Raw genomic sequence first — 20,877 nt, 5'->3', positions numbered from 1 at the left:
CAAGACAAAACAGCTTATCATATTCTCAAGCTTACTGGTTGCTCGAGAATATGATAAAACTTCGAGACTTCATAAAGCTTCAAGACTTCTTTCTAAAACGTGGCACATGATGACTGCTCAGTTATGAAAATGTACCTGGTACATTCTGGAAAACTTACCAATAAGTTTGCGAAGAGTACTTGATAAGTTCTGGCAGAGAGACTTTTTATGTTTTATGAAGGTTCCAAGAAAGTGTCTTGCAAGTTCTGGAAAGTCCCTTCTAGATTCTGGAAGCAGTCTCTAAGTTGTGGAAAAATACCTGGACCCACAAAGAAATCTTGGACTATAAGTAACGCCTGGTGACTTCATTTTAAGAAAAGTCTTACACATTAAAAGCCCCTTAGACCTTAGGAGAGCTCCTATAGTGACACGTCGTCGGAGCAGTGAGAAGAACTTTTAGCAAACCTAACAATGTCTTAAGAAGGGAAGACGAGGAATATATTCTGTAAAATGGATATAGCTCTGCCAGCTGTTGCCTTTGTGCTGGTTTCACATCTTTTACTTCCCCATTTTATGTTACTTGCTTTGTCAGATCAAACAACTTTTTACAAGCAGGCAAACACAATAAATTACTGACAGCTGAATGTCCACATTAATATCAAATAGATGGCTTAGTAAAATGGTGAAAAGTTCTGGAAAATCAAAGTAAGGACAAGGATGAAAATAATCTGTGATCAAACATGTTGATGTTGTGTGGCAAATAATTAGATATTGCATAGCTTCATCATTGTGACACACTTTTCTTAATCCTGTCAATGTAGGATCAGTTAACTTCTATCAATTGCCTAGTGAGGGCGTGTTTTTTTATGTTATTTTTGAGCATCAACCAATCACAGTCCCTGGAGGATAGCATTATGCATAGCAACAGTCAATCACACATCCTCACTAAGACAGCAGTTTCTGTTGTCTCCTTGCTCAAAGTTTCTTTCTGCAGCTGGCCGAATAAATTATTCTTTGACTGAGAATTCAGACTCTGGTAAGTTGGGAGAAAGTGAACTGTACATTCTGCAAGGTTTGCAAAGACGTTTCAAAAGTGCACCTGGTAAGTTTCAGAAAGTACCTTAATCATTGCTGTACATTCTAAACTTTGCTGTATAGAAATACAAATTGCCAGTTTAAAACTGAGTACTCGCTAAATTCTCTGCAGACATAATTGTTATACCGTAATGCTGTACACTACCTAGTAACAAAGGAATGGCGAAAAAAGGGAAGTGTCTTTGAAATATAATAGAAAAGTTGTTTTAAAGCAACTATTCCAAAGAAGCCATGCCTCTAGCATGGCACAAGCCAGGGGTGTCAAACTCCAGTCTTCAAGGGCCGCTGTCCTTCAGTTTTTAGATGTGCCGCAGGTACAAAACACTGGAATGAAATGGCTTAATTACCTCCTCCTTGTGTAGATCAGTTCTCCAGAGCCGTGCTAATGACCTAATTATTCTATTCAGGTGTGGTGCAGCAGAGGCACATCTAAACGTTGCAGGACACCGGTCCTTGAGGTCTGGAGTTTGACACCTGTGGCATAAGCAGTCGATCGGACCTTCAGAGTTGTGATGTATTGATGAAGAATCTGCTTTGCATGTTTTAACATATGCTTGGTAAAGCAGTTTGAATTAAGCTGCTGAACTTAGCAGCAAGAAAGGCTTAGCTACTAGGAAGCTTAATCAGATTCAAAGATTTGAAAATCCTCGAGTCTCATTTCGTTTGTACACGCGGTTTCTCTCTCGCCATCTCTCTGCTTCCACCTCTCTCTCTCCCTCTCTTTCTATCAAGTTTTCTCTCTCATACATGCTCACATTCTAAAGTCAAGTCAGATCTAGTGTCAGTCAGCCACTCCCTCTGAGGATTGTCTCAACGTGTTCTGCAATAATTAACCAGCTGCTGTGGGGTTGCTACACAGCCTCACCTCCTGCAGCACCAACTGTACTTCAGACCTTTGAACGCAAACAAATGCACAAACATTCGACTTCTAAACATGTAGTGGAAATCTACATCGTTGTTTAGAAGATCAGACGAAAGACTGGCCAGGTAGGGAGAACTTGTTTTTGATCTTTCATAGAGAACGGTTTTGATGTGGCTTTCCACAGAACCAAACACTGAAAAGATGTAGGATTGGTATTGTTTATGTTATGTGAGTGAATTGGCAGTTTTGTTCCTTATTATCTTATTAAGGGATATAATTATTGAGGGTTTCAAACAGAATTATTGTGATTAACATTGTGTTAGCAAAACAAAGGCTTTGAATTACTATCTATTGGAAGCTAATTATAAGAGGGGATAGGCACATGCACGACTTACAGGAAGACAATAAGATGAGTAACTGGGTGTGCACTGTGGCTTTTCACCCACCGGCCATCACTTTTTCTGATCAAAAGTGAATAATATAAAAGGCATTTAAACTGGTTTTTAACCAGTTTAAATGAAATACGTGCATTGGGCTTTTGTGAATTGAGGGAAGTCGCCATGACATAATTGGAAAACTGAAAAAATACTATGTATGTGTTAACAGAAAGCTTCTTTCTGTTTTAGGCACTAAAATTATTTTTATGTAACATAGAATTTTCTTGCTGGTGAACATAATCATGTAGTTCAAATAGGTTGCTTATTGATGTACAACATCTTGGGTTTTGACCTGTTTTCACGGGGAAATGATCTATAATCAATGTATCCACAAAATGCAATAAGATTTTTTTTTTACTATATATACATTTGAGAATATGATTCTTTGGCAAAGTGAAATTGTACCGTTAAAGTGTTTTATTCTTTCAATCATTTTTAAGCTTTAATCATTTCTAAAAATAAAAAAAGATGTCATGTTGTGGTGAGACATGGGGGTGGTATGCAAGTGTCATGCTGGTGGCGATGCTTTTTTTTTTTTTTTCCAGAAACAAGCAAGCTGGTCTGGTTTGGAGAGAACCATTGAGCTAAATGGATCTGCTGAAATCCTGAAAAAAAAAAAAAACTTGGAAGATTCAAAATTGTTGCAGGGACTCACCTTCTATACTTATACTTCAATGATACTTAAAATTGAAATAAATAAATCCCCTTGAAACTAGAATAAACGTGCATGTCTAACAACATTGGAGGCCATTTAAAACTTGCCCCTATCTTCATTAAATTTAACACAAACAAATGACAACAAAGCAAATTCTGGGAGCTGTGTAAAACTTTATTGGGTTGCGCCGGGCTCTGAGCACTTCTTTTGTTCAACTGTCAACCAGACATGAACAGTACAGACACTTCCTCCACCACAACAAACAGGTTGGGGCAGATGAAAATTCTAAAAACAAAACAAAATGTCAATTAAATGAACCACTGCTGCTGTTACTTTTACACTGTCAAAGAAAAACGGAGGAAATAAAAGAAGAGTAGGAGCAGAGATACTCCAGCAGTCGCTGGTTCCAGTGGGAGGCTTCAGCGTCTGTGGTCAAAATATAAACAAATGGTTGGCCCTACGCTGTCATCACTGGTTACTGGGTGGAGCACTGTCATTAAAGCTCCTGGAAACATGCAGGAAAAAAAAGAAAGTGAAAGAGTAAAGGGACGGTTAGGGAGAACAGGATAAATATAACTTCAGACAGAGAAAGAAAGAGCTGGAAATCTTTTTTTAAAAGCACAGAAAGAAGAAATCGACTGGGACAAAGACAAAATCAAGAGGTTATCTCAGATTTTCAATGTCGGAGCGGGTAAGACTTTTATTTTCTAGTAGCATTTTGAAAGGATTGACACTACAATGGTTGTACAAGTGCAGGAAGACCAGTTTTAGCATTGTCGTTCCACAGGTTTTGTGTTGTATACTGCTTGACGCTTTAGGATTCAGCATGACTGCTCTGTATTTGTACTAACAAGTGATCACAGTTGATCCTGTTGTTTTTTTTCTCTGCAGTAGCTGAACAGAGATGAACAAAGCTCCTCTGCCTGCAGTGATCCAAGCAGGCAGCGGGAGGGCGCTGTCTAGGTGATTCAGGGCTTTCTCTTTTATTTTTTTGTTTTGTCTATGTTTCTGATATTTTTCTGGAAAACATCGTAATTCCACAAAAAAAAAAAAAAAAAAACTCACTAAAAACATTTCCCGTTTACAGTCTCTTGTAAAAGTATTCAGATCCCTTGACCAAGATTTTCACATTTCGTCAGATGCATCTTGAAGTGTTGGAAGGGAAAAAAGTGTTTATAAACAAACACATCTGAGAAGTGTTGCATGTATTTGATTGCAACATGTAGAAATGTGGGGGGAAAAAAGTCAATGGACATGAATACTTTCGCAAGGATGTTGCATTTCTCTGTTCTTTATTTTTCTGTGCAACATATTTCATTTATTTGTTCATTTCAGAGCAGGGTTTTTGTCACTTTTGAACACCTACAACTGTTACCTGAAGGACCAGACTCAGCTGCATCTCACCTATTCTCAGGTGCGAGGCACAGCGTTTTAAATTGCTTCTGGTTTGTGAGAATAGTTGAAGGATAACTAAATGAGCCCTACAGAAGGATGTGAGCAACATCACACGTGTCTGTGTAACAGGGGCATGGTGGGCAGGTGATAGTGGAGGGCTTTCTGAACATCTCCTGGGGAGTACGACGACCAATCAGACTGAAGATACAGGATGACAAACAGATTCTTCCCCTTCAGTCTCCAACTTCAGCTGATCCCACCAGTCAAAACAGCCCTCTTGGGAGCAAAAGGTTTTGTTTTTTTTTTTAAACTTTGATAATTTTCACATGGAAAGGTAAAAACCTTTGTATGACTGTGGACTGATGTCATTTCCTGGATGTGTTTCTGTGTAGTACTATGTCACGATGGGGAGAATGCAGTGAGGTTCACCAGATAAAGGAGCCAGAGGCAGCACAGGAAACAATCTTCACAGATCCTCTACCAGGTTAATTCTTGATCTTTTACACACCAGCACCATGTTTTCCCACTTTCTTCTTTCTTTCTAAATAAAAGCACCCTTACAGATTTCTCCTGTTCTTTTATTTTTCGTTTCAAATGTTTTAGATCCCATCAGCCCAATCAGCCCTCTGGGGAGCAAAAGGTTCAGAGCTTTTAATAATTTTTTTTTAACACAAATATTCATTTAAAACTGTGAAAGCCTGAGGTTTATAAGGCAAGTAATGTTTACATGAAAAGGCAAAAAACTTTTACAGGACTCTGTTATTAGTGATGTCATTTCCTGGGCCTGTCTCTTTGCAGCACTATGTCACGATGGGGAGAATACAGTGAGCTTCACCAAATAGATGAGATGGCAGAGACAGAGGCAGCACAGGAAACAGTCGTCAAAGATCCTTTGCCAGGTTGGGTTTTACGTTTCTATGGTAACACTTTATTTGAAGAGGTGTGCACTGTCATAAACATGACATATCAAATGAAGTCTTCATGAACATTTATTTTGGTTATCATTGAGTGTTATTCGATAAATAATGACACTTTAAATGCAAAACGGACACTTTTAATGTACATTTAGATTACAAGTGCCATTATTTACCAAATTACAATAATACAGGTCTTTTTGGGCCATGAGTGTGCAGATGTTTCTTATAAAACTGGCAAAATTATTGTGCCTGGTTTGCAAAAGGCAACAGAATGGTCCAAACATTGCACCAGTAACAAATAAAACTAAAAGTAAAATAAGAGACCTTTGTTGTCAGCTGCCCGATTTGAGGATTTAATTGTTTATATGAGAAATTTTGGTTCACCGCTTATTAAACTGTGTTACCTATGTGGTCATTTCAAAGGATTTTATTTCCAAACAACATGCACCGTTAAAATGTGCCTTTCTTTTAGCATTTAGGGTTACCTTTGTGGACACATGGCAGACTGTGTTAAGCAATGGTTGCCAAGTTTTCCAAAGGCTGGCTATTTTGGTCATTGTGGGTTCACAAGTTTTCATACAGCTTGGGGGCCTTCTTTGCCCTTTTACTGACTTTTTGCAACAGAAAAGAAAAAATAACTTTCTCTGCACTTAAATGGTGCTTGAAGAAAACCTTTTTTTTGTAGGATTGAAAAAGATGCTTTTACGTTCCACAGGGCCTCCTGTTTATGAGACCGCCACCCTGCGTCCTATGAGGCACAGGAGCCCTGAGCTGGAGCCAGAGTCCAACCTTGTTCGCTGCATGAGCGATGTCTCGTTGGTGAAGAGGAGGAAGGGCAGGGGCAAGTCAGCAGCACAAAGAGAGAAAGAAAAACAGCATCGCTTTTCTATCAACGGACATTTTTACAACTACAAAGTAAGTAACGGGGCTTGAATGAAGCCTTTTTTACTTTAACACTATGTCCACTGGTTTCTCACACCACTTATTCATTGATGGGATTTTTCAATGTGTTTTAGTGATGTTATGTTAATTTGCCTGTTAATATTTTATGTTTAATATAAAACTCTGTGTCGTTATTTTGTAGATTTCCAAAATGTTGGTGGTTTTAGCAGAAATGTTGCCTAGGGATAGCCTTACTCCTCCCCTTAATCTTTAGTTAAACAGTGGACAGTTAAACATTACATACAGAGGCAGATGGTTATATATATTGATCAAGGAAAATAAGTAAAATGAATGGAAACTAAGTGAAGTGAGATAATTCCTTTACTATCCTTGAAAAAAACTACAAAATCAAAATGTTACAACAGGACAAACTGAAAAAGAAATACACAGACGGCTAACTGAGCTTCCAGTCTTATCCCGCATGAAATCCTGAGCTACCTCTTTTTTTTTTCATTGACTTTTGTAGACCTCTATATTCACTCCATCATTTGACACTTCAACTAAAGTTCGCATCTCTAGCAGGATGACCACAGACCAAGTCATCGAACAGCTGCTAAACAAGTTCAAGGCAAGTGTAGAATACTTGCTCTTACAGCACATTTTTGTTTTTGCTCAGTCAGGAAAATAGTGAACAGACCACATGTTGAATTATCTAATGTTTATCTTTTGATTTGTCTGTAATGCAGATAGAAAATGATCCCCAGGAGTTTGCATTGTACTGTGTTCACCAGAGTGGAGGTAAGGCTGAGCTGTTCAACCTGAAACCAATGAATAAATGAAAAAGAGTAAAGATGATCCAATGTCCTTGTTGTTTTTCCTAGAAAAACGAAAGCTGAGTCACAGAGATCATCCACTGTGGGAACGAATCCTGCAGGGTCCCTCTGATGACATCATGAAGGTATTCCTGATGGACATGCATGAAGAAGAAGTCAGCAATGACGTGAGTTACAGCTTTGGCCAATGAGATTTAATGTTGATCTTTCGTTAAATAAAAACTGCTTCATGACTGTAATCCATTATTTTTTTATTAGTGTTTTATGTTGATCACAGTTTGCTACCATCCATTTGCTTTATGAAAATTTAATACAGGTTGTCAATTAGTTCCAGATTTGGGAATCTAAAATTTAGTGATCCTATAAGACAGGATATTCTTGCATTCTCTTCTCTGTTCAATAAATTTCCTAGATGTCCCAAAAATCTGAATGGGAATTCTTTAGACAAAAGATAAATTTATTAACGTAAAAAAACAAACAAATTTGTCTGAACTTCCCTCTAGCACAAATTAGTGGACGTTTTCTAGTCTGCTGACTGCATATCTTGCAAAACAGTTCATCAAAGTCCACCTTTGGGTCACAGATTTACAGACTTGCCTTACCTTTTTTAACTCTTAGTGTATTAATTATTGTAAAATATTTTACATTTTATTCAATATTAAAGCTATATTTGAGTGAAAGTCAGTCATATTTTTCTTTAAACATCAAGTTTCCTCTTTCCTGTGTTCAGGTTGCTCAGTATCTGAACTTGGAGCTACCCATCTTGGATCAGTTTCTGCTCAAACTCAGAGAGGAGGAAAACAGAGAGATTCAAAGGGTCATCAACAAGTAAGAGGGCGATTTTATTCACAAAAATGATTTATGTTGCCACTGGGGTATTATTTTGAAAAATCCTTAACTTTACAAGTGCTCCATCGACACTGCATTAATATTTTCATCTGTCTCTCACAGATGTGCTTAAAAGTGCAGTTACATTGTTTGGCCTCTAGGTGGGGCCAGGCATCATTTTAACTTGCAAGTTTTTTGATTCTCTTAATTTTTACTGATAACTTTCCTCCATTTGTGTTTGTGTCAGGTACCAACACCAGCACAGACTGCTGTCTCATATGCTGAGCTTTAAGACGTCCCCTCACATTGAGACCAGTGTCTGACCACTTCTGAACTCAGTGAAAGGAAGAAAAAGTATCTCTGAGGAACTCTAAACATCTGAAAAACGTTTTCTTATTCATAACATTTAGGCTATGAAAAGGAGTTTGGGGGAAAAAAAACATAAAAAAAACACATATGATACTGTACAGAATTCTGTTTTGTCCTAAAGAACAATTCAAATTTACAGCTCTTTTCCATAAACTTGAGGTTTTTTTTAAGAAAAACTGTGAAGTATTCAGTCATACATTTTGTTGCAAATGTGTTTATTTCAGAGACTTGCTGAATTAAAAAGTGACAAATATAACCTTTTTGTGTTGTTACTTCTCTAAGTTTAAATACAGATAGCACACCACAAATTTATATTAGAATCGGTCAGTATTTATCAGGTAGAACAGATGAAGATTAGGTGTCATAAAAATTTCATTAAAGATTTGTGTGGAATTTAGAAGGTTTCACATCTCTGTCTGGTAAAATAAAATATATGATTCATTTCATGTATTATGTATTTGTGTTTCACAAGCTTAGAGGCCATTAAAAGTCAAACGGTAAAACAAGTAGAGTAGATAAATGCTGAAATGAGGTAAACATTGTCAGTGTAAGACTGTAACGTACCAAACATCACAAATCTGTTTGTGTATTTTGTTGTAATGAAAACATTTGCTGATTTGTATTTATTCAAAGTATTTTTACTTCCACAATGCCTTAACATTTTCATAGATACCGCAGCACTTCCTTCTGTCCACATAGTTAATCTTGCATTAACATCTGTGGAACATTTACAGGTTTAATCACATCACAGTAACAAACTACAGTGTGACGTTGGGAGTTTAAGCAATTTATTCACAAAGTAGCAAAAGTGGAAAGATAAAGTGGAAAGAAAACAGATATGGTCTTCCAGAACTTTTAAAGTAGAAATCTGAAAAGTATCCATTGAGCAACAAAGAGAAACAATTTTAAAACTGCCTGCCCGACAACCTCATGTTATAAAACAGTGAGGATAATTTTCCCCCAACATTTTAACCAATATGAATTATATTTAGTCACCATGAAACCAGATAGATATTTAAACATGGAATCAGGAGCTCACTCTTCTGTGAGAAATGGAAAAATACAGTGTGGCTTTACGTTCTGGTAAAGATCCAGAGACGCTGATTTAGGTGATGAACATCTGAAAAGAATCTCCATGACTAAAATCATATTTTTCCTGTTTCTTGTGCTGTCCTTTTGTTTTTGATCTTAGAAACAACAGAAGACGTTCAATATGCATGAATTTCATTACAGACAATTGATAGACAATATTAATTTTATTGTGCCTAATTGAAGTTGGGTTAACTTAAAAAAGTTAAAAACTGCCTCCAACACAACATCAGTGATATCTAAATGCAGTTACACATTTTACATCATTTCAAGTTCATTATGAAAATCACATCTATAACCTCTCTAGCTTCTGATTTAGCAGTCATATATATTATGATAAACGTGCTTTATTAGTTACTCGTATTCTAATAATAATGTGAGTAATTGCAGGTGTTCTTCTGAAAAAAAAACAGAATCATATATTATTCTTATTATTTGAAACTAAAGTTACAGTTGTTCATTTACTCAATTTGATAAAAATGTATTATTTAAAACTTTCTTGCATTGAAATAAGGAATAGTGTCGTGTATTTCTATAAATCTGCAGGCTGGAAACTTTCTTCATCTTATCAGAAAGCCTGCTGTTCCTGTGTCATGGCCTGGCAACTATCTCTCTCTCTCTCTCTCTCTCTCTCTCTCTCTCTCTCTCTCTGCCTGAGTATGATTTTTTATGATTAAATTAAAAAAGAAATAGAATTTAAAAGTAAAGTTTGCATGAGACAAAAGAAACACACAACCTCACTGATTTTATTGAAGTTTGATTTTACCCCTAGTTATAGATGCTACTTTGTGTAATTAATTATAAATGTAACTTCATGTATTGTGACTGTTAACCTAAAATCTTCAGCATGGAAGTAATGGGATGATCTCAGGTTATCTTGACACTGTAAAAAAAGAATTAAGCCTCCTCTGCAACTTCGTGGCATTTTTTGGATTTCAGGTCATATTTGCTCTTGCGGGGGTTCAAAGACACAACAAATTGGCACAATAGTTGCTGTGAAAGAGAAGACGACAATAAGTGCTGAATGAAAATTGAAACTTTTCCTTAATGGTTACATGAAGAACAGAGGGTGAACAGATTTACCTGTTTTTCCAAAATGCAGCTTTTCACATCATGGTTTTTCCCCTCAGGACATTTGGTTCTTTCGAAGACTGCGTCGATTTTATACTTGATCTTACTGCTTTCCTGCAGAAATAACCAGACAAAACAGTGATTGGAAGTATGTTTAGATACGGTACATTAATTTGTTTTAAGAAAGATCAGTCCAACCTGGGATTTAGCACTGTTAATTGAGACCAGCTTGAAGAACATCTTGCCCTTTGCTTTTTTGTTGAACCTTTCCACAGCAAATTCAACGGCCTTCTGAACATCTTCTGACTCAGTAGGTTTTTCAGACCAATGCTCTAAAAGATGCACTTTTATCAGTAAACATTTAAACAAAATCACAGAATAGTGACAAAAACTGTTCACCAGAATCCGTTTGCAGGGTCAAAGAAAAGGCAAGAAGGAGTCTTATCATTCTGCCCATTCTGATCAGCAGTACAGTGGCTTTATTTCACATCACAGGACAATGAAACAGGAAATTTAAAACCGTCACCTTACAGCAGGACAACAACCATAAACAAACTATCGGAGCTACAGGAGAATTGTAAACTTTCTAATAGAGTGTTTTGATTGTTTCCGATGAGAATGTTTCCAGTTATTTTACCCCTTTTTTTTTTACTGTGGCCCAGAGGTGCAAACCACTTCAACAAATTATAAAACACAACAACATTAAGAAAGCACAATTACAAATTCAAAAACACCACGACATTAACAAAACGAACAAGGTATGTCCAAGTTGGAGACCTGAAATATCGTTGATTGGACGACAGTTGTCAGCCCGTTGTTGTAATACCCTATAGCGTCCGCCATATTGAAAGCTATTACAACTAAATGGGCCGAACTCTCTAAAGTGCCGTTCTGCAAAGTATTTTAAGTTAATGAATATCACTGACACAACCGATTATGTCAGTGACACTATTATATTTAGGAATAAAGAAAAAAAAACAACTAAGAACAACATTTCAAACTTTTTGATGTGATTATTTAATTGTTTTGGGGCACAATAATTACATTTGATACAGCTGATTCTGATAAATTGTTTTAATTGATGAACACACACACACACCTTTACAGTGGTGTATTCATGAACATATTAACACAATTCCATAAATCAATGTGCATTTGCAAATTCAAGATATGAATAAAAAAAACGCAACTTCATTAACATTTTTAAGCATTTTATTAAAAAGACAAACTTTGATAGTAGTTGTCAATCTTTAGCTACATATTTGTACTTTAAAAAAATATATTTATTACAGTGTAATATGTCAACTGTGCTCTAGTCAGTAGTGTGAACAAAATCTAACAGACTAAATTATTTTTAATTTCTTAAACTGTCATAATACTGGCGACCTGTCCAGGGTGTACCCCGCCTCTCGCCCAGAACGTTAGCTGGAGATAAGCACCAGCACCCCTCCTGACCCCACTAGGGACAAGGGTGTTGGTTGGTTGGTTGGTTGGTTCAAATTGAGATATTTCACTTAAAATACACAAAAAATGAAAGAAAGAAGTCTACAGTGCATTACAAATTTATTTATATTGTACAGGCAGGGGTTCAGTCTGCTGGTCAAGCTGGGAGCAATTCAGTGACTGGGCCTTCTGAGACATCTGGCCAGCCACAGGTTAAGGCGAATGATAAAAATGATTTAACAGTGTAATAGAAAATACATCCCTGATTCATTCACATTCAGACAAAAAAAATATATCATCACCATATCGGGGCATTCATTGACTTAGCATCTAAACACAGACATTGTGGAGATGACCTGTCAGACAGAAGTCTGAAGAAAAACAGCTAAAGCTCTGATCTTTATGGACCTGTCCTGACGAAATCCCCGGGTCTCCGCACTGCTCTCTGGATTAATGAACTTTCAGGTTCGCTCTTATATCAAACCAATTATTTTAATCTACATAAATTATAAGAAACATCTTACAGACAACTGACGTACTGTGGTGGATACAATGTAAATATTTCACACCCGAATGTATACTCTTATTATGAAGGGGAGGATGTGAGGTGAGAAGACACCAACGGTTGTCCTACATTGTATTTTTGGTTTTGATTGGAAGACATTGAGAAGAAAACAAGACTCAAATTAGTTTTTCGTCTTTTTCTGCTGACTTTCACAGTACCTTAAAGTAACCATGTTTGACCACAGACAAACCGCAACTTGTCTTGCAAGCTTCTACTTATCCATGGCAACAATACACAAACGGCAAAAGCGCTCGTTGCAGGTTTCTAATTGCCTCTCTCTTTAGAAAAACAACACAGTATAAAAAAACGTTAGCTAAACTAAAAATAAAAAACATCAGAGTAGGTAACTGGGGCAATTTAGTTACAAAGGAAATACTTCTCTGTTGTTTAGAAGTTTGTTTCACCACGGAAATGCACAGTACGAGCCATAAAGTCAAGAAATTATGCTCGTAAATTCACGTTACTATTATCTTTAATTCTTACCTGCGAAGGATAAAGGCAGTGGGTACACTTTGTACTGTAAAATGGTTGAAACTAGTCCACACAGCACGTTCTCTCCACTGCCACTTTCAAGATGGCGGCGACGTAAGTAGGACTCAGCGTATACGTATTCCTACCTGTTGTCCAATCAGCGATTTCTCAAGTCTCACTGGGATATACCTCTTCCGTTTTGTTAATGTTGTAGCGTTTTTTGTAATTTGTAATTGTGCTTTGTTAATGTTCATGGCTGAACAGGTAAAACTCATCAAACTCTAAACTTAGTTTTGAAATGCTTACATTTCACCACTTTATTGTGTTACATAACTAAACAGGTCTATTCAGAACACATTGCATCTATATCTCTACTTACGTTTTGTAAGGAATCTCTTCTCAGGCTGAGCTCCCAAACACAGCTGGAAGACTGACAGACATATCAGCAAGGACAATGGCAGAGACATATTTGCTTTCCAACAACTTGTCAGCTACAGACGTTCCCAGGACATTTGCAAGATTCTGATGAGTCCAGGTCCATTTTAAAGGAATGAAACATGAATAAAAGAAACTATTAAATACAACAGAACAGAAGAAAAACAGTTAGATATTGATTACAACTGTAAAAAGTCCAACACCAACCTTATAGATGTTTCTTCAGCTGGGGGAAAATGCAAAGGAAGAGTGAAACAGCTTTTGTGTTCTCTGAGTGAATGTGTGTGTGCGTGTGTGTGTGTGTGTGTGTCAGCATTCAGACTTTATTATGTTCAACCAGTCAGTGAAGACCACACCCACCTACTGCCTAGGAGTGACACCATGCATACTTCTAAGCCATGAGCAGCCTTGGTGAGCATTGGAGGCAAACTGCAAAGTGGATGTCTGGTGATGTTTCCCTGCTGCAGTTATTCAGGAAACTTCATGTTGTATATGTGGGCATGTCTGGGCATGTCATGAGCAATGGGTATTGTCCAAAAGCACAAAATTTTGGAGGCAAGTGGCAAAAACGCATTTCATGTGTGTAGAAAACCTATTGTTGCCATTGCCAAAAAGTCTAAATGGGAATTCTTTAGACAAAAGGTACATTTATAAATGCTAAAGAACAAACGCATCTGTCTTAACTTCTCTCTAGGACAAAGTAGTGGGAATGTACTAGTGTACTGACAGTAGAAAGCCTGCAGATCAAAGTCCACCTTTGTAGCACAGTTATAACTTTTTTCAATAGTAGTTGAGATCACATTTGCCGGGTGTGGATTGTTTTGCTCAAAACCAAGAATTGACATGTTGGGTCATCTTGATTAAACATTCAAATGTCGGGAAACCATCTAAAATTAAGTAGAATGAAATTTAATGGGAGCTACGTTAAAAATCCTTAACTTTACAAGTGCTGCATCGACACTGCATTAATATTTTCATCTGTCTGTCACAGATGTGCTTAAAGGTGCAATTACATTTGTTGGCATCTTGGTGGGGCCAGACATCATTTTAACCTACATTTGAAAGGAAGAAAAAGTATCTCTGAGGAACTCTAAACATTTGAACAACATATTGTTTCATAACATTTAGGCTATGAAAAAGAGTTTGGAAAAAAACATAAAAAAACACATATGATACTGCACAGAATTCTGTTTTGTCCTAAAGAACAATTAAAATTTACAGCTCTTTTCCATAAACTTGAGGTTTTTTTTAAGAAAAACTGTGAAGTATTCAGTCATACATTTTGTTGCAAATATGTTTATTTCAGAGACTTGCTGAATTAAAAAGTGACAAATATAACCTTTTTGTGTTGTTACTTCTCTAAGTTTAAATACAGATAGCACACCACAAATTTATATTAGAATCGGTCAGTATTTATCAGGTAGAACAGATGAAGATTAGGTGTCATAAAAATTTCATTAAAAATTTGTGTGGAATTTAGAAGGTTTCACATCTCTGTCTGGTAAAATAAAATATATGATTCATTTCATGTATTATGTATTTGTGTTTCACAAGCTTAGAGGCCATTAAAAGTCAAACGGTAAAACAAGTAGAGTAGATAAATGCTGAAATGAGGTAAACATTGTCAGTGTAAGACTGTAACGTACCAAACATCACAAATCTGTTTGTGTATTTTGTTGTAATGAAAACATTTGCTGATTTGTATTTGTTCAAAGTATTTTTACTTCCACAATGCCTTAACATTTTCATAGATACCGCAGCACTTCCTTCTGTCCACATAGTTAATCTTGCATTAACATCTGTGGAACATTTACAGGTTTAATCACATCACAGTAACAAACTACAGTGTGACGTTGGGAGTTTAAGCAATTTATTCACAAAGTAGCAAAAGTGGAAAGATAAAGTGGAAAGAAAACAGATATGGTCTTCCAGAACTTTTAAAGTAGAAATCTGAAAAGTATCCATTGAGCAACAAAGAGAAACAATTTTAAAACTGCCTGCCCGACAACCTCATGTTATAAAACAGTGAGGATAATTTTCCCCCAACATTTTAACCAATATGAATTATATTTAGTCACCATGAAACCAGATAGATATTTAAACATGGAATCAGGAGCTCACTCTTCTGTGAGAAATGGAAAAATACAGTGTGGCTTTACGTTCTGGTAAAGATCCAGAGACGCTGATTTAGGTGATGAACATCTGAAAAGAATCTCCATGACTAAAATCATATTTTTCCTGTTTCTTGTGCTGTCCTTTTGTTTTTGATCTTAGAAACAACAGAAGAAGTTCACTATGAATAAGATTTGGTCTGAAATATTAATTTTATTGCGCCTAATTGAAGTTGGGGTAATAATTCCAGAAATTTTGAAAATGTAAAAGCCCAAGACAAATCTGGGGTCCTTTATTGGTGGTTCAGATTGGCTTGAAGGATGAACACTGTCTTGGAGATGTTTAACTTTCTTTTCAAATATCCACTTTGTATCATTTCACAACCACGGTTGTACCAGTTCTGAGATTCCATCACACACAATTGTTACTGTTTGATATGTCGAAATATTTCAGATCTTGATATTCTCAGAAGCTGCCAGTCTCGATCCCTTTTATCTAGGATTTTGTTGTTGTTGGTGTTATTTGGTTGGGGGAGTATTATTGCACCATCAATGGGTTAGGGTAGTGTTAAAATAAACACTACAATTGTACAAAAAAGTCACAAAAACCAGATAAAGGTTAGATCAACGTTTATTTAATCCTTATTTACCAACAGTTATAAAAGCTAAATGTATGAGCTTTTGATTGTTCTCCCAAAAAAATTATCTGCACCCAGTTTTACTATTTCCATTTAATTAGGTGCAACATGTTAGGGTGTGTCTTAAAGGTTTCTTAAAACCAATCACAAATCAAAATCTGCTGGATACTTCCCTTTCCAGAACTGAGGTAAAATCTGTTTAAACTGGCCTGTCGAGAAAAACTCACCTGGTTCCTGACGACCTCCATCCAGGTGCCTCACCTTTTTTCCCCCTGTGAGTTAGTCAGACTGAGCAGCCTGCATACAGCTAGTTTCACAGACCACACACGTTAACTGTCATTCCTTGTCTTTGTTACAACCTGCACTTGTTACTGAACCAGGTTGGGTTTAGTGACTTCGGCGAGTCCCAAGGGTGTTGTTTTACATATAGTTTTGGGCTAAAAGCAATCTATGAAATGTTTTCCACCTTTTTCTTTCAACAGTTTGAGTTGCAACAATCAAAATCCAAATCAGCTAACTCTGAGGTGTTGGTCATCTCTGCTCTTCTTTTATTTCCTATTTTCCCTAATACCTTCACCTGCTATCTACCTCCAACACAACATCAGTGATCTCTAATTTCAGTTACACATTTTACATCATTTAAAGTTCATTATCAAAATCACATCTATAACCTCTCTAGCTTCTGATTTAGCAGTCATATATATATATAGTCATATAGTCATTTATAATATTATGCTAACCATGCTTTATTAGTTACTTTTATTATAATCATCATGTGAGTAATTATAGGTGTTCTTCTGACAAGAAAACAGGAATCATCCAATATTCTTATTGTTTGAAACTAAAGTTACAGTTGTTCATTCTTTCAAGAGAAAACATTATCAGTATAAGTATTTTTGCTTTCAGTTTTATTCAAATACTCAATTTGTTTAGACTTTTTTCTTTAAAACTTTCTTGCATTTGTGGCCTATGCGGTTCTGGTGGCTTCTCTTGGTGCAGAAATGAACGACAAGGAACTCAATCTGGCATCAGTTGTTTTCTTTAATTCTCCACCTGCATTTCACACATGGGCACCGAGGTAAAGTCAGTCTCTGGCATGAAAGACTCCTCGACAGTGATCCTCATGGCTCTCAGGATTACCCATCATACAGTAACCAAAATAAAATAATTGAAAATTACAGTGATTGTATAGTGGATTTGGTTTACATCAAAGGAACAACCAGTGAGTGTCCTTTTTAAAGAAAGTAACACAATTAATTAAAACGCTCTGAAAAATAAAATAAAATGCTGACATTTTATTTACTAGATGCCATTTTTATATTTTAGCTTATACAAACTTGCATCTTGGAACAATGCAAAAACATTAACCATATCTATATAAAACTATTAATATAAAACTGCCTTATATTAGCCATCTGCTACAGAGATTTAGTGAAACATACCTGCATTTCACACATGGGCACCGAGGTAAAGTCAGTCTCTGGCATGAAAGACTCCTGCAAGGAGGAGCCATAATGTTACCGCGTGGGAAAATCCCGCCACACTTTCACACGAACTAAACATGTCTATAACGCAACAAAAACAATATAATAGCAAAGCTAGCATAACATGAATTAAGCATATTTCAATAATATGCAAAAACGAAAACCATACACATATTTTATAAATAATATTTCTTTATCACATCGCAGAGACACGTTACCTCGACAGTGATCCTCATGGCTCTGAGGATTACCCGTAATACCCCGCTCTTTCTAGGGTGAATGCAATACCCCGTTTAACCAGCAGATGGTGCATTTTATCAGGATTTAACCTGAATCATTTTAACTATGTTACACATTGAAATAAGGAATAGTCTCATTTGTTTTTATAAATCTTCAGGCTGGAGACTTTCTTCATCTTATCAGAAAGCCTGCTGTTCCTGTGTCATGGCGTGGCAACTATCTCTCTCTCTCTGCCTGACTATGATTTCTTTTGATTAAATACAAACGGAAATATAATTTAAAAGTAAAGTTTGAATGACACAAAGGAAACACACAAACCTCACTGATTTTATTGAAGTTTGATTTTACCCCTAGTTATAGATGCTACTTTGTGTAATTAATTATAAATGTAACTTAATGTATTGTGACTGTTAACCTAAAATCTCCAGCATGGAAATAATGGGATGATCTCAGGTTATCTTGACACTGTAAAAAAGAATTAAGCCTTCTTTGCAACTTCATGGCATTTCTTGGTTTTCAGCTCATGTTCCTCGTTGCCGGGGTCTAAAGTCACAACAAACTGGCACTGTAGTTGCTGTGAAAGAGAAGACGACAATATGTGTTGAATGGAAATTGATACATTTTCTTAATGGTTCTATAAAGAACAGAGGGTGAACAGATTTACCTCTTCATCCAAAATGCAGCTTTTCAAGTCAAGGTTTTCCATCATAGGACATTTGGTTCTTCCGAGGATTGCGTCGATTTTAAAGTTGATCCTATTGGTTACCTGCAGATAGAACCAGATAAAACAGTGATTATAAGTATGTTTTAATAGGGTACATTATATTGTTTTAAGGAAAATCAGTCCAACCTGGGACTTAGCACTGTTAATTGAGACCAGCTTGAACAACACCTCGTCCTTTGAATTTTTGTTGAACATTTCTACAGCATATTGAGCCGCCTTCTGAACATCTTTCGACTCAGGAAGTCTTTCTGTCCAAGCCCCTAAAAGATGCACTTTTTCTGAAAGACAAAGGTATGTCGACTGTAACATAAAGTATATCAGTAAAAATAAAAAAAAATTTTAAAAAAGATCACAGAATAGAAACAAAAACTATCAAGCTTGAATCAGTTTGTAGGGTCAAAGAAAGGGCAAGAAGGATTCTCAGCATTCTGCCCATTGTGACCAGCAGTGCAGTGGCTTTATTTCACATCATAGAATCTCTTTTACACAATGAAATAGGAAATTTAAAATGATCTCCTTACAGCAGGACAACAACCATAAACAAACCATCAGAGCTACAGGAGAATTGTAAATTTTCTAGTGGAGTGTTTTGATTGGATCCTGTGAGTATTTTTTCCATTGATTTTACCACTTTTTTTATTCATGTTGTGAATTCTCTCATACATATAACTGGTGTTGACATGATTATTTCAAATTCACACAATTCTTGTGACTTCCACCTTCTTAAAGGTGGAAGGACTTGTTTGTACTGGCAGCTAGCAGCTCTTGTATGTTCCATCCCCACCCAGTCCAAAACAAATTCTCATGACTAATGGCAATCTGAAGAACTGGGTGTTGATCACATCCAACTTTGTACTTCTTTATTCAGCACTTTTGCTAATCAGAACTTTGGAACAAAGAAGCAAACAAGACATTTCATAAAGCTTTATTTTGGATTTGAATTTGATTAACTGCACAAATCATATGTGATTCCACTAAAGTAAAATCCCAAACCTATTAAGACATGGTAAGGTATTAGACTACCAAAAAGGAACCCTTCATACATACAATTTAAAGTCCTGCTAATTAGCTGCACCATCTTATTTCCTTTTTCCAAAACTAGCGTCCCATCTGCCAAAATACACAGCACTTTGACAATGATAAATTAATCTGATTTGTAGCTGAGGCAAAACTTCTGACTCACTGTACTCAACCGTACTGCAGTGAGGAGTCATCAGCTGTGGAATAAGTCCACAAACACACAATGTATTTGACCATGAAGTCAGCAAGCCACACAGTTTTAGAACAACAGGTCCTTTCTTTTTGCAGAATCATATTATTGTCTTTAAATTTAAAGACAATTTTGTTACCATTAACTTAGATTCTCTGTGATCACGAAAGGGTTTCACAGACTGATGGAAACAAACTAGCTTCTTTGTTATCTAATACAGTTTGTTCTTTTAAAAAAAGAAAGAGAAAACATGATTTAGTAAGTTAGCTCTTACATTTGACGATGTGTCAGAATGTTTACATGAAACCACAAAGTTACCTTTTGATGTTTGATTTGTTTCTCGACTGTTGGCAATGATTTTCATGGCTGAACAGTTGAAACTCATCAAACTCTAAACTTTGTTTTGATATGTTTACATTTTTCACACTATATTATGTTTCAAAATTAAACATGTCTATTCAGGACACATTGCATTCATATCTCTTCTTACTTTGTGTAATGACTTCCTCCACAGGCTGAGCTCCCAAACACAGCTGGAAGACTGACAGACATATCAGCAAGGACAATGGCAGAGACATATTTGCTTTCCAACAACTTGTCAGCTACAGACGATCCCAAGAACTTCCCAAGATACTGAAAAGTCCACGTCCATTTTAAAGGAACAAAACATAAAAAAGAAACCATTAAATACAACAGAACAGAAGAAAAACAGTTAAATATTGATTACTAACTGTAAAATGTCCAACACCAACCTTATAGGTGTTTCTTCAGATGGGGGAAAATGGAGCAGAGGAAGAGTGAAACGGCTTCTGTGTTCTCTGAGTGAATGTGTGTGTGTCAGCATTCAGACTTTATTATGTTCAACCAGTCAGTGAAGACCACACCCACCTACTGCGTGGGAGTGACACGATTGGAGGCAAACTGCAGAGTGGATGTCTGGTGATGTTTCCCTGCAGTTATTCAGGAATCTTCATGTTGTATATGTGGGCATGTCATCTGTTAGTGCCATGTCTGTGGGGGTGTGCCTACAATTAGCTTTTTTATTGTTGAGCAAAAATCTGTTGCTGTACACAGTGAGTGAATGGAGAACGATAGACATTTGTTTTAGTGTATTTGGAGTGCAGTGCTTGTTGGGGCAGACAAT

General features: G+C 36.4%; 3 protein-coding genes across 5 annotated transcripts; 1 reads left to right on the top strand and 2 right to left on the bottom strand.

Annotated features, from left to right (window-relative positions):
- The first annotated feature begins 1,901 nt into the window (after positions 1 to 1,901).
- Positions 1,902 to 8,508, top strand: LOC102221425 (ras association domain-containing protein 4-like). 3 transcript variants are annotated; one of them, XM_023338778.1, is made up of 14 exons: positions 1,902 to 2,061; positions 2,919 to 3,719; positions 3,920 to 3,991; positions 4,364 to 4,442; positions 4,553 to 4,713; positions 4,816 to 4,907; positions 5,027 to 5,063; positions 5,222 to 5,322; positions 6,056 to 6,255; positions 6,749 to 6,850; positions 6,969 to 7,020; positions 7,104 to 7,222; positions 7,786 to 7,883; positions 8,131 to 8,508. In XM_023338778.1, exons 3-14 carry the CDS (start codon positions 3,933 to 3,935, stop codon positions 8,204 to 8,206), a joined length of 1,176 nt encoding a protein of 391 aa, XP_023194546.1. In that variant the 5' UTR covers positions 1,902 to 2,061; positions 2,919 to 3,719; positions 3,920 to 3,932; the 3' UTR covers positions 8,207 to 8,508. The 3 variants fall into 3 exon arrangements, with proteins under 3 accessions (XP_023194546.1, XP_023194545.1, XP_023194544.1); XM_023338777.1 differs by lacking the exon at positions 2,919 to 3,719; XM_023338776.1 differs by having other exon boundaries at positions 2,919 to 3,991.
- A 1,577-nt stretch (positions 8,509 to 10,085) lies between these two features.
- LOC111609413 (cystatin-like) lies at positions 10,086 to 13,619 on the bottom strand. The gene is made up of 5 exons (XM_023337750.1): positions 13,534 to 13,619; positions 13,271 to 13,413; positions 10,611 to 10,744; positions 10,425 to 10,526; positions 10,086 to 10,334 (listed from the first exon to the last, which is right to left on the bottom strand). Exons 2-5 carry the CDS (start codon positions 13,356 to 13,358, stop codon positions 10,239 to 10,241), a joined length of 420 nt encoding a protein of 139 aa, XP_023193518.1. The 5' UTR covers positions 13,359 to 13,413; positions 13,534 to 13,619; the 3' UTR covers positions 10,086 to 10,238.
- A 3,893-nt stretch (positions 13,620 to 17,512) lies between these two features.
- On the bottom strand, positions 17,513 to 20,594 carry LOC111609411 (cystatin-like). Its single transcript, XM_023337748.1, has 5 exons — positions 20,486 to 20,594; positions 20,224 to 20,366; positions 18,650 to 18,801; positions 18,464 to 18,565; positions 17,513 to 18,373 (listed from the first exon to the last, which is right to left on the bottom strand). Exons 2-5 carry the CDS (start codon positions 20,309 to 20,311, stop codon positions 18,278 to 18,280), a joined length of 438 nt encoding a protein of 145 aa, XP_023193516.1. The 5' UTR covers positions 20,312 to 20,366; positions 20,486 to 20,594; the 3' UTR covers positions 17,513 to 18,277.
- Positions 20,595 to 20,877: the final 283 nt, after the last annotated feature.

Source organism: Xiphophorus maculatus, chromosome 8, assembly GCF_002775205.1.
Source record: "Xiphophorus maculatus strain JP 163 A chromosome 8, X_maculatus-5.0-male, whole genome shotgun sequence".
NCBI lineage: Eukaryota > Metazoa > Chordata > Actinopteri > Cyprinodontiformes > Poeciliidae > Xiphophorus > Xiphophorus maculatus.
This window is presented reverse-complemented; position numbering and strand designations above follow the sequence as displayed.